The sequence below is a fragment of the Megalopta genalis genome, chromosome 13, assembly GCF_051020955.1.
Source record: "Megalopta genalis isolate 19385.01 chromosome 13, iyMegGena1_principal, whole genome shotgun sequence".
NCBI classification, from domain to species: Eukaryota; Metazoa; Arthropoda; class Insecta; order Hymenoptera; family Halictidae; genus Megalopta; species Megalopta genalis.
In genome coordinates, this window is record NC_135025.1 from 8,480,819 (window position 1) to 8,493,969 (window position 13,151).

At 30.5% G+C, this 13,151-nt stretch overlaps 2 protein-coding genes across 6 annotated transcripts in view; one reads left to right on the forward strand and one right to left on the reverse strand.

Annotated features, from left to right (window-relative positions):
- Positions 1-1,326: 1,326 nt before the first annotated feature.
- On the reverse strand, positions 1,327-5,758 carry LOC117224242 (ubiquitin-conjugating enzyme E2 N). Of its 2 annotated transcripts, none has more exons than XM_033477031.2 (3): positions 5,422-5,758; positions 3,771-4,030; positions 1,327-3,577 (listed from the first exon to the last, which is right to left on the reverse strand). In XM_033477031.2, the coding sequence occupies exons 2-3, from the start codon at positions 4,013-4,015 to the stop codon at positions 3,367-3,369; spliced, it is 456 nt and encodes a 151-aa protein (XP_033332922.1). In that variant the 5' UTR covers positions 4,016-4,030; positions 5,422-5,758; the 3' UTR covers positions 1,327-3,366. The 2 variants fall into 2 exon arrangements, with proteins under 2 accessions (XP_033332922.1, XP_033332923.1); XM_033477032.2 differs by lacking the exon at positions 5,422-5,758 and adding an exon at positions 5,167-5,347.
- Positions 5,759-6,414: 656 nt separating this feature from the next.
- ssp3 (short spindle 3) overlaps positions 6,415-13,151 on the forward strand; it is a 66,052-nt gene continuing 59,315 nt past the window's right edge. For 2 of the 4 annotated variants that reach the window (XM_033476803.2, XM_033476806.2), the window contains exons 1-10: positions 6,415-6,607; positions 7,128-7,351; positions 7,867-9,236; positions 9,310-10,058; positions 10,129-10,609; positions 10,678-10,860; positions 10,922-11,173; positions 11,266-11,706; positions 12,244-12,353; positions 12,526-12,649. In XM_033476803.2, coding sequence (XP_033332694.2) covers positions 7,141-7,351; positions 7,867-9,236; positions 9,310-10,058; positions 10,129-10,609; positions 10,678-10,860; positions 10,922-11,173; positions 11,266-11,706; positions 12,244-12,353; positions 12,526-12,649 — 3,921 coding nt within the window. In that variant the 5' untranslated portion in view covers positions 6,415-6,607; positions 7,128-7,140. Of the gene's footprint in view, positions 6,608-6,665; positions 6,743-6,793; positions 6,893-7,127; positions 7,352-7,866; positions 9,237-9,309; positions 10,059-10,128; positions 10,610-10,677; positions 10,861-10,921; positions 11,174-11,265; positions 11,707-12,243; positions 12,354-12,525; positions 12,650-13,151 lie in introns of those variants that run through there. The other 2 variants (XM_033476805.2, XM_033476804.2) reach the window with 2 other exon arrangements.

Below are 13,151 nucleotides of genomic sequence, written 5' to 3' on the forward strand. Positions count from 1 at the left end.
AAATTTCGAAAAAACCACAAATATTGATGAAGAACACGTGATTTGTTAAGTTAAGAAGGTAAATAAAACCATACTGTAAAAGATACTATTTCATAAAATTTCGATAAATAAAATTATACTTTAAAAGATAGTGTTTCAGAAGACTTTGACCAATAGGAGATAATTAAGAGATGTTTCATAAAATTTCTATACATAAAATTATACTCTATAAGAGATTTTATAAAACTTCGAACGAATCATGAAAATAAATTCTCGTTCAATGTACGTACGAATGCTAAAGTACTAAACTTAGAATACGACAATTACGTTACGTGATTCTCATTAAATAATTTTGATTTCGAAACTAGAAATATACAGAATATAGTCTTTAATTTATGTATATAAATGATTATACCACTGAACATTTCTTATGCAAAAGTACTTACAATGAGTAAAATTATAATAAAAATATGTCATGTGTCTTGTCAAAAATAAAGAAATTAGCATTTTTATTCAAAATACTCCGAAAATTGGAATATTGTAGCATTATTTATTTAAGTGATTATATATTAAAATAAATAATAGAAAAAGACTATGCTAGATTAAATGCAAACGTATCCCACTGAAATCATCGACACAGATTTCTCCGACACTGTTTTCACCGACAACATTTCATCAACTCCAGATTTGTCCGACATCGGTTTTTAGACAATGACATTGACCGACAACATATTACATATGAATAATTAACATTTGTGTTATATTTACTTATACGAGTTAATATTTTTATTGTATTAATATAAATATGTTAATATTTCTGTTATATTTATTAATATATCGTTTTTCCTGTATTCTCAAAATAATACATTTTACTATTTTTGTTTATATCGGTTTGTATATTAATGATAGATGCACAAGTAATATATTTTCTGCTCAAAATGATCAATAATTGCATTTTTTCCGTTATCATCAATCTATTCTACCATTCTTTATATGTAAAAGGAAAAAGATGTAAAATCAATTCTAACAAATATGTTGTCTTTTAAGTTAAATAAGTTATCTTTTAGCCTGTCATTGGCTAAAATTGTTGTCAAGCAAATTTGGAGTTGATGAAAACAGTGTCGGAAAAATATGTGTCGATGATATCAATGGGATCCAGGTTAAATCAGAAAATTATATTCTGGTATTAAGAAGGTTTTTAACATACTTGAGGCTTCATAAAAAATTTTAACAATTTTTTAATTGAATCATTTATCTTCAGAAATAAATGGAAGTTTAATTTTCTATGTATTTCTGTTTCTAAATTGACAACAGTTTCCGCTTGCTTGTTTAATAATAGACAGTAAATACATTGGAGATTTAATATTATTCTGTAACACATTTATAATAACATCTTTATTACAGCAAATTATCTACAGTTACTTATAGTTCTCGTTCCATAGCTAATCTCGATAAATTTTTATAATATTGAATTTAGTTATTCATACCAGAACAAGAAGCTTTTATATTAAAAATGGAAACTCTTTACAAATTTACTAATAAGCTTCCTCACTGTTTCCATGGAAGTATTAATTATTGACAAAATTAAATATCTAATGATAATCATCATAGTATATAAATTATAAATATTTAAAACTAAAAGATTCATTAATAGTAATGAAAAATGTAAAGATATAAAGGTGGAGTTATAGAGTTCTAATAAAAAAAGATATTGTATTGATATGTGTATAAATGAATGAAAGTAAAATATAAAATTCTTCTAATTTTTACACAGCAACTTCTTTATTATCAACTAAATGTTTCAACAAATGCCCATTTAATGAGGCACTTCAATTCATTAATCTTTTGCAACTATTCGCTTTATATACTTTTTCATTCCAGAAAATATACCGTAGTTTCATATTTTATTTATCAGTAACATTCTCCAAAAAAATAAACAAATTGTACAGAAAATTACTTATGTATAATCGAATTAAATATCTGTAGCACGTCTAGTACAAGTGAGTTTTGAATGTATTGTCTATTTTATATCATCTTATCCATTAATTCTTCTTTTCAAGTATGAGTAAATTAGCAGTGACAAAAAATATTTGAATTCAGCAAGCAATACTTTTATGAATTATATGATATTTTAAAATACATAATATATCCTTTCCTTGTTTACCTTCCTGTTTTAAAGCCATATAAGTACATGTTTGGGAATGCTGTAAACCAGTGATGAGCAACCCATGGTCTGCGGGCCGCATGTGGCCCATCCACTGTTTACCAGCGGCCCACCAATGCGACGCTCCCGTTCTAAAACAATTGGCGATCGGTCAATTGTGGCCCACTGCAGGTAAAAGGTTGCTCATCACTGCTGTAAACTATATATTCATATATATATATATATAATACAAATACTAAGAAAATTGTTCTTCGGAAACAATTATCTATGTTTTCGGCACACTTTTTGGTATCTATATTAATTTTGATTTATTTAAAAAAAATGTAAATAAAAGATGCAGATTCTCGCTTAATAGTTTATATTTATACAATAAAATGTTAATTAACATAATGTGGGAAAAATTATCTCATTATCATCAAGATAATTAATTGTTACTGGAAACATGGGACCAATTTTATCTTGTAGTATGCTAATAAATAAAGTACTTCAATATGTAAATGTTATTAAAAGAGCTATACATTTTGAGAATGAAACTTCACACATTCAACATATTTGAATATGTTTGATCACATGACATTTAAAATGTATAATTATAAATAAACATTACGTTCATAATCTAATTCAATTATTGTAGTATGTTTTATGTGATACTGTTTAATCACGACAACGATAAATAAGTCAAGATTATCAGACAATTAGTTAGTAGACATAATCACATACAGAAAATTTAATATCTGTATAACCCAATTATGGACCTAGTACTCTTGTTTTGCTCGAAGGGTACATTAGAGGTACCAAAATCAGGTTTATAAATTACTGACTGCACAAGCCATTTTATAATTAAAAATGATAAAGGTGGGTCACTCAAGATCCTACATTTACTTACTTTTAGTATAAACGAATAATTTTGAGTAAGAACTAATTATCCATTAAAATTATACCTTTTTGCAGAAGTAGAAATCTTCTCACAATTGATGTATTTTATTGTTAGAAGATTCTGTACAAATCTGTCTGATGAACCAGTGAAGAAATCTAAACAACATCTTTGTATTCCCCGCAATATAGAAAATACAGTTTCATTCTGTTTACTCTTACAAAACTTTTATTATTTTTATAGCAAAATTGTGGACATAGGTGCAGGGTACGCAGCTGGTGCGGGTAATGTGATCAGTAAACTCGGAAAGATAGGGGTAATGTCACTTTGCATCATGGATGATCTGAGATCAGTTGTCCATAGCATATCTCCGAGTCCACTCTTTGGCATTACGTATTGCTTCAATTTCATTTACTTTCCAGAGTTCAGCAACATCATTTGCCAAAGGATCGTCTGGGTTTGGCGCGCTTAAAAGTGCTTGTATTGATAGTAGAACTGTTCTAATTTGAAGAGCAGGACTCCATTTCTCTTTAAGAATATCCAAACAAATCCTGCCCAATCTATGTAATAAATACAAACATTTTTAACAAGAAAATACACATTTTAGTGTTGGTTTTTAAAATAGTATGTTAGAACACACTGAGTTAACCCTTAATTTCATAGATATTTTCTAAATGAAGCAATAGTACATACAAAAAACACATTTTCTTTGCAATAGAAATCAAGCAATATAAAGTGAATATAATTAAATACCTGTCTATATTTGGATGATAAATTTTTGTGATAAATCTAACTTTCGGTGCAGACATTGGATAGTCTTCTGGTAGGAACAACTCAAGTTTAAAAAGTCCACCTTCGAATGGCGAATCTTCAGGTCCAGTTACTATTACATGAAAATACCTAGCATTTGTATCATCTGGAACAGCACTGATACCAGGAACTGGTTCTTGCATTAATCTCTGTGTTTCTTTGATAATCCTCCGTGGTAGAGCAGCCATGTTTGATGGAGTACCCTTAAAAAAAAGTTTCTCCGCTTCCTCTAATTTCCTTTTTAACTAATGAATACAAACTAAAATAAAGCTTATGTTTATGAATTATGTTTGTTTCTCTTTTAAAATAGGATATACTACAAATTTATATTACTATGATATCTGAAAGAATGTGCTATACACTTGTGTACCAAAAACATATATATATCATATGCATATCACAAAGTAATAACATAACAGTCTAGATTATTTATATCAAATTAATTACTTTATATAAATTATTTAATTACTTTATATAAAAAATTATACTAATATTTTGATATTTTTACAGTTAGTGTGGAAAGTATATATTTATACAATGACCAATTTAGAATAAAACTATATATATTAACATCAATAATAAATTTTGGGGAGTTGCACGAGTTCAGATGAAATTGGTTTTTTTTTAAAAACCATCTTTATTCTAGTGTAAATAAAATACGAGTTATTTTCCTGTGACTTTTATATAACATACCAAGATACTTGAAGACGCTGCTATAATCACCAAACATTAACCAACAAGGCTTGAAGTTATTATAAAATCAAAAGATAATCCTAGTTTTCTCATTTTTCATTCTCATAGCTTTTCATTTTTTATCAGACTGTACGACTACTATCTGTGCATTTGTATTGTTAATATTTATTTTTCAAAACATTGACTGGAATCAAATTTTGTTTACGCTAAATCTATTCTACAAGCAATAGAATTTATTACTGATACATGTATGTACATATACACATACATGCATACACATATATGTACATATGCACACAAGGTATTATCTTAAATTGGTCACTGAAATACTTTTCACAGCAACTGTATATGAATATCCTGATACTTTTAGTAATTTGTGGCATGATACAAAACACATAGATACAGGCACAAGTTAATAAATGACCAACAAAAGTATATGTAGGTTATCAGAAAATGGTTTACTTTATTTTTATAAACATAGTATACACTATGAAATTTTCGAAACTTTCATACTACAAGTCTTTAACAGGACCGGCAATATAAGCACCGTTAATTGACAGTTTGTCACGCTACTGTAAAGCTCTACTGAAATAAGAAATTCGTATGCTATACACCAGAAAACGAATTTTTCAAATAATAAATTTACCAAGAATTATTGTAATGAACGAAACGACATCGAACAGATCGAATAGAAAAATGATGGAAGTATAATATTCAGTATTTCTCCTTCGATATCTCTGCCAACCTCCAAAGCTGCTTGACGACTTCTACATACATATGCGTAAACAATGAATTCGTGCATGAAGTCACGTATCACGTAAAACTAAATTGTTCAGGCGATCCCAGTTGTATAAGAACGTCGAAAATAAGATTGGTATACGTGTAGCCGTAAAATACGTACGATTATCTGAAAATTTCCCCGCGTCACCCCGCAAAGTCTGGCAGATCGTCCGCCTCTCTGATGGCCTTTTCTTCTAGAAACCTCCAAATCGATTTTTAATCCTATTTTCGCAGTTCGTCACTGTCTTATGATAATCGGCTTCCCAGCCGACTCGAAAAAACTGCTTGTAATCTATGGTGCAACCCCAAAGAGACACAGGAGTGTTAATTAAATTTCCACACGTAAATGTGTGCTACAGTCTACAGTTCTCGCAACTCGCAAGCGCTTCTCGCGATTCATCTTATCACGCGTTGATGGCGCTGGACGTGAATTCACTGCGTAAACCAATTTAACAGTTTCTTGAAGGAACAGTCCTTATTGCTGTTATACGACAGACTGGTTGACTCCGAAACAAAATTCAATTATATACTGTTACGATCGGAAGCATTCTTATGCAAAAATCGGATTAATTTTGTTATAAATATAGTTTTCAGATAAATCTCGTTTATATAACCAATGATACTCTACGAAACTGTATAGAAAAATTGTAAACCAGTTTGATGCTGTATTTTTGTTGTTTCAAAAATGTAATATAACATTTAATGTTTTCAATATTTATAAAAACTTAAGTCCTGGAATTTTTAAATGTTCAGTAATAAATACATGTAATTAATTATTTGAACACAATTAATTTATCTTAATAAAATATCTGTAAATAAAAGAAAATAAGTATTTTATTTAATATGTACCCAATATCTGTATAAGTGGTTGAACCACTGTGCACAAGTATTAATCATTGAAACTACATATATTTAGAAAATTTTTAATTTAAAAATAACTTGCACACGATATCCATATGAGTTAGACAACGATCAATTTTTAATATTGATAATAAATACATTTACAATCGAATATCTTCTAATATAAATTGAGCCAAAAACTATGATTAATTTAGTTTCAATTCTGCACGTAGTACTAGGTACAATACATATGTATATACATGCATAATGTGGTTACACTTTTCAATGCAGTAGTGCAGCAGTGTCAGTGCAACCAACAAATTGCCACAAAACTTAGACCACTTAGACGTTATTTGTCAGAAAATGTCTTGTATTGCTACTGAAATGTTAGTTCGAAGTTTATGCTATTTAAAAACTATTTGTAATCAAACGTTGTTTGATACTTTGTAATTATTATAACAGCGAAAGTAAGTTTGAACAACATCATGTTGTACGTGTATTTTAACTCAGAGTGATGTCATAGAATATGTATACAAATTTATTCATATAATTTATCAGTTATTATTACTGATAATGTTGTTAGCATGATTTACTAGCTTCTGGTATATTATTAGTATTTTAATTATTTAGGGACACGTTTGCTATTTTTTATTTTGTAACATTCAATAATGTAATGACAGCCATATAACCTCAAAAGTGTAACAAACTATTACACCATTACTTTACTAAAATAATATTAAAATATTATTATCGTACGTGACTTACTTATTCACTTACAGATATTGTTAGTTTAGTCCCTCCTTTTTTATGAAATGTAATATTTGTTGAAAATGCTTGTGTTTACAGTATTTTATACAAGGCAGTGACTTATTAAAAAGTCTGGCTGTCAGTATGTTATTGATAAAATTATTCTTCCTTTAGTTTAGGATCCTATATTTTGAGTAAATCACTAAGGGAACAATGTAATTGGATTGTTCTATTTTACAGAAGGCCATTAAAAATGGCTGATGTACGATTACTTATACAAGAAGAAGGTCGGGCAGCTAGAAATTTGATAGCTTTTAATGTACCAGTTGGAACAAGTAATAGTGAGAAGGTTACTAAAAAACCACCTAGTGTGCCAAGAATATCACAACAGAGTACAACTAAGAGATCAATGAAACCAACAACCAGAGTACGATCAGCTTCTACTGGTCGAGATAAAAAATCTGGTAAGTTACAAGAAAATAATGTATTATGTTGTCCTTAAACTTCTTTTCATAATGTGAATGCTTGTATACATGCTCAAGTTGTATACATTAATTAAAATTAAAATTAACTTCTTGGACCACCTTATATTATATTTTCTAGAATAATATTTACTGATTAACAGAGTACATGGCTACATGAATATATGACTATATGACTATAATACAATGTCAAAGTACATTGCTAAAAATTATGGTGGATAAAATATAAAATCTTCGCGTATAGTATAGTGAAAACAATTAATGTTTAATGTTATTGCTATTTTATACATGAATCTGAAATTCAATTACTATTACCAAAAATAATTTGAAAATGAAAACTAGTTATATCTAATTCTTAATACATTTGCACTGTAGTCTATCAGGTGAATCATATGTAATTCTCACATTGATTGGTATTATGTATATAATATTATACTATAACTCTCATTCAATATAAATACATAAATATACACTAAATAGCTCTTCTTTTATGTTAGAATTACAGGCAAGGTATTGGGCTTTTTTATTTGGTAATCTGCAAAGAGCTGTTGATGGTATTTATCAAACATGTGAAGAAGATGAAAATATTTCAGAATGTAAAGAAGTGATACTAGTTTTAGAAAATTATACAAGAGATTTCCATAATTTGATTGAATGGTTTAAAGTAAAATGGGCCTATGAAAATTCACCACCACCACTGAGACGTACTCCCCTAGCATGGGAAGTTAGGAAAACATCCCCTTGTCGTATCTGGAATTCTACAATGATTCCAAAATCCACTAGTCCTTTGCAAAGAATGAGCCCTACTGAATCTATGTGTCGAAGTCCTGTTGACCAAATTATTTCAGAAAATAAGACTATTTCCACAGATAATAAAGTCAGCCAAATAAAAGGAGAGTCTGCACATAAATTGATCAAAGATAATAAAGGTAACATCACCAGAAATAATTCAAATTTAAGTGAAAAATGTAAAAGTCCAATAGATAAAGGAACAAGTCAAACATTGAACAAAGACAAACTAACCTCAGTGAAAGTAAATAAAACCCTTGTAAAACATGTAATATGTTCAAAAACAAGTGGTAATGCTACGATAGATCAAAAACCAAACGAGAGTTCGCAACGTGATCAGAAAAGCAAGTTGGACTCCAAAAATGTTTCAAAACCAGTTAAAAATACATTGCACTGTAATTCTACCAAAGTAGCAGATTCTAATGTAATACTCGAGAAAACTGAGCAAGTAATTCAGGATGATAAAAATGTACAATTAATTACAACAACAGAAAAAGAACTTTCTAAATCTGTTGTTACAGATAATAAATTGAATACTCAAAATACTCCACTGGTAAAGTCTGTAAGTCCTAGAAATGATTTAGGACTAGGGAAAAATGAAATTAATGCTAAAGTGAAAAAACAAAGCTCAGGGAAAAGTGTTAAAGCTGTTTGCATAGAAAATGTAACTGCTGAAAATAAATTAATAGATTCTAACACCATGGGAAAAGAAAATAATAGTATCCTTGTAGCAAGTAAAAGTATACAGAGTATTACAAAAGTTTCAAATAAAGTTACCCAAAAACCAAAAACACAGTCCAATGTGAGTGATAATATAAATAATAAAATTGTTACAAAAACTGTGTCAGATATGTCGTGCAATAATTCAAATAAAGGGTTAATTCATGTCAACAAGCCAGCATATTCTACAGTATCGCAAATGAAGGTTACTAAAACGAAACAATCAGGCCTTCCTGAAACCCCTAAATTTTTTCGGAGTAAAACAACATTAAGTGACAGAAATATATCTGTTTCGAATAAAATAAAACCTGGAACATCCGTCATAGTGAGGCAACGATTTCAATCTTTTGATAATAAGGTATTCATCACTATTTATTAGTATTCAGAATATTCCTGATCATTTTCTGTTAAAATGTAATTGTTTTTGTTAGATCTCGGAGCAAAGTACACTAAAAAAGGATCAGAGCAGTAAAGATATAAATGGTTCAGTAGAAGTATTAACAAAACAGACAGTTACCGTAAAAACAAAGGAAGAGAATGATGGTTGGCAAACAGTTAGAGGCCGTTGCAGAAGAGGAAGTACTCATAATTTAAATATGTCTACAAGATTCCACAAACCGAGTACCGCTACCTCTTTACCAGCCCTATCTATAGAAAGTCCGTCAGAGAAAAATAAGAAGAAATGCTTGACTCCAGATGGAAATGGCAAACAAAAAAAGAAATGTATTGTGGAGAAAGAAGGGAAAAATATAAGTAACGAGGTAGAAAAGGTGAAGGGGGAGTCAGTCGCAAGCCTTACCATTAAAGATAAGGTAGAAGAGGTTTTCAAAAACACCGTTAATTTGAATGAAATAAATTCTACATCGATGATTGCAGCTATATTTAAAAGCGATGCAGAGTTACTCGAAAAACGTATACAACAATTTATGGCTGCTCAAGCGGAAAGAGAAAGGATAATTTTAGAAGAGGAAAGAAAAACAGAAGAGGCTGATTCTCAGCGGTCTCAACAGTTATCAGATGAAGAAGCATCCTTGCGTAGGCAAATTTTAGAGTTAGGGTGTGCGGAAACTGATGTTGACACAGAAACTGATGAGACAGATGGTGAGATGGTTCTTGAGATAGAAGATGAACCAGCAACATCTCCTACCACAGTGTCCGACGACATCAGTTTAGAAGATCGGTACATAGCATATTTGTTGCGTTTATCTTGCCTTTCGTTTGGAACAGAATTTAACTTGACATTTTTATAGGTATGGAAATGTGTTAGAGGGAATGTCTTGGGCCGAGTGTGTGGACACGCTTGCACAGTTACGTGCTCTAGTAGCTCGTCATCCTGGCAGAGCATTAGAGTTGCATCAAAAGCTTTCATCTCCATCTAGAAAAAGGTCACTACCTGAGACACTACGGAGATATCAAGCAAAACAGGCTTGTGCACAACATAAGCGTCAAAAGTTGTTGATGGAGAAATCACAGAGATTACGAGAACTGTTGAACAAAGTGAAAGACGTTAAGAGTGCTAAAAGCCAGTTGATAGAGGACAAGAGAATGAGAATGGAGGTGAAGTTGAAACGAGCAGAAGAGAATAGAACACAGCACCTATTAGAAATTGTTAGAAAAGCTCACGACGAAGACTCCAAATTGAAAGAAATTGCATTTATTAACGAACTTGAAGCACAAAACAAAAGGCACGATTTCATGGCATTGTGTCAAGAACAAGAAGAGCGATTACAGGTATATTATTTAATATCATGTCACTAATAAAAAGTTATTGTTGCACTTAACAATAATCTGATTTATAGGGAATTCAAGAAGAGCGTCAACGTAGGCAGGAAGAAAAGGCTGCTAAAGAAGCTGCAGCAGAAGAACGCAGGCGAGCTCTAGAAGCTGAAAGGCTACTGCGTATACAGAAAATGAAGCAAGCTCGTCGTGAGCGTGAAGAAAGAGTTGGTAAAATGCAGCTGGAAAGAGAAAAGGAGCGACAGGTAATTTCAAATAATCTTTTATTATTACAAATTTGTACCAATAACTATTAAATATGTATAGGAACTCGCAAGAGAAAAAGCCAGGGATCGAGAGGAACGCTTGTCGGCCCTTCATGCAGCTCAATTAGCGAATCAAGAAGAGTTACAAAAGAAAATAGCTCAAAAACAACAAGAATCTGCGAGGAGACATGTTGAAAATATAGAGCAGATTCGACAAAAAGCAGTTGAATCTTCGATTTTAAGATCAGAGGAAGTTCCACCAACTTTGAAATCATATCCCGCCCAGAAGCAATGCTCTTTGTGTGGAACAGTGGTAAGTATTTTTCACTGAGTTGCATTATGCATTCCGTTGTGACTGGTATTTTAATTTATTTATGTTAATACATATGGTTCTCTGGTTTACAGATAACGAATGAAGTGCATCTATTGAGTCATTTGAAAGGAAAAACACACGTTGAAGCAGTACGAAGTACACACGATGGTCGGGAACCATCTCGAGATGAGCTGCAGCGATTTAATATATTGCAAATACGTGATCTACCGATCTCGGTTATCGATAATAATAATTCCAATGAAATTAAAGCTGCGAAAGAGAAACAGAAAGCCTTAAAAAGACGATGCAGAAAAATGAAACAACGCATGATTTTACGTGGCAAAGAATGGGAAGACAATAATAAGAGCGATGTAAGTCAATCGACAGAGTCGACAAATAAAGCCAAGTTCCGTCGAAATTTGAAGGAACTGGATCGATTATACAATAACCATTCGAAAACAGCGTGGTCAAGTGTCGCCATTGCTGCTCTAGAACGTTGTCTAGGTGAAATAACAAGAGCCTTTTCAAAATTGGTAAGTCGCTATTTTTATATTACACCTAGAAAAAAATTGTTACCCGTGAAATACAGTCAACTCTATAATACGGTGGATGTAATACTAATAATGGAACATGTAATACTAATAATGTGACTTTGCTATTATTTTTTATGAGAACTGTTGAATTTTGATGCATGGTTTCTTTGCGACCATTGTTCCTCCTAACGAGTACTATACGATTCAATAATAAAAAAATATAACCTTGACAATCAAACCCTTACGCGATGGAAATCTTTTTCTCGATTCTACTACAATTTTAATTCGCGATCCAAATTCTGTTATAAATTAATGCAAGCACAATGCAATTGTTACTATAAAAAAGAATAAAATGTAGGAATCAATAGGAATGAGATAAAGTTGATTCATTTTCTCCGATTAACAGTCTCTCTTTTGATTTGTTAAAATACATCGAAATTGTTTCCAAATGCTAGAAAAGTACACATCTGTTTATTAAACAATGAAGGGAACTGTTCATTTTTGTACTAATTGTATATTTTTAATGTAATGTTTCAGTGTCCACTCGATCAAAATGCATTTAGAAATTTAAATGGATTTGACGTTCTAACAAGTCTATTAAACTTAGGACTGCAAATGCAAAATGCATCTCACAATTTACCAAATAAGTACGTGTACAATTTAATTTTGAAGAAAGTTTAAAAGACGAATCGATATAAAATTTTGCTCCTACTTTATTTTTATTTTATTGTTCCAATTTGAAGCCTTTTTTTACACTAAGAGATTTTACGGTATATTTCTTTAGGGTAACAATTTCAGAGAATGTTTGTCATGTTTCAGAAGCATCATTTCTGTGTGTCGCGTGTATAAGCTTAGTGTCAGCGGGAACGATACTAACATTGAAGTAGTTTTATCCAGCAACAAAATTCTGGTCATCTTAGATCTTTTGCTTCAACATCTAGAGGTATGTTTAATTATATATTGTCTTTTTTACGTGATAAATTTTAGAAATTCTTTATTCAATTTTATATGCATTTTAAAATTGTTAATGTAAATGGAACATATACTTTTGAATTCTTTACTCATCGTAAGTATGAACTTTGAATTTATTACTATTCATTAGAGGGAGCTTAATATAAGTTGTGTCATTCTCTTCCTAACTGTCTTATAATTATTTATCATTTTGCCACTGCTTCGATTTAGGGAAATATCTTCATTTTCTAAAGAATTTGCCAATTTTGAAAGGATTAAAAAACGGATGCAAAGTAAATTAATGTTTATTTATTTTCTCTTCCAATTAAATTAAAGTTTATTTATTTTTTGTTCCATAAAACTCCAGTAAATTAAAGCATGCGTTTTAATTTATGTTTTAAGAACTTTATTAATAAATCACTCTTTTGTAACATTTTTTTATAAAAATGAAATATTAAGGAATTTTTCCGGTTGATCAGATTCATATCATTTCG

Coding starts and splice junctions, on each gene's coding strand:
- LOC117224242 (XM_033477031.2), bottom strand. CDS start 4,015: ATGGCTGCTCTACCACGGAGGATTATCAAAGAAACACAGAGATTAATG. Junction 3,578..3,770: donor TATCATCCAAATATAGACAG/GTATTTAATTAT, acceptor TTTATTACATAG/ATTGGGCAGGATTTGTTTGG.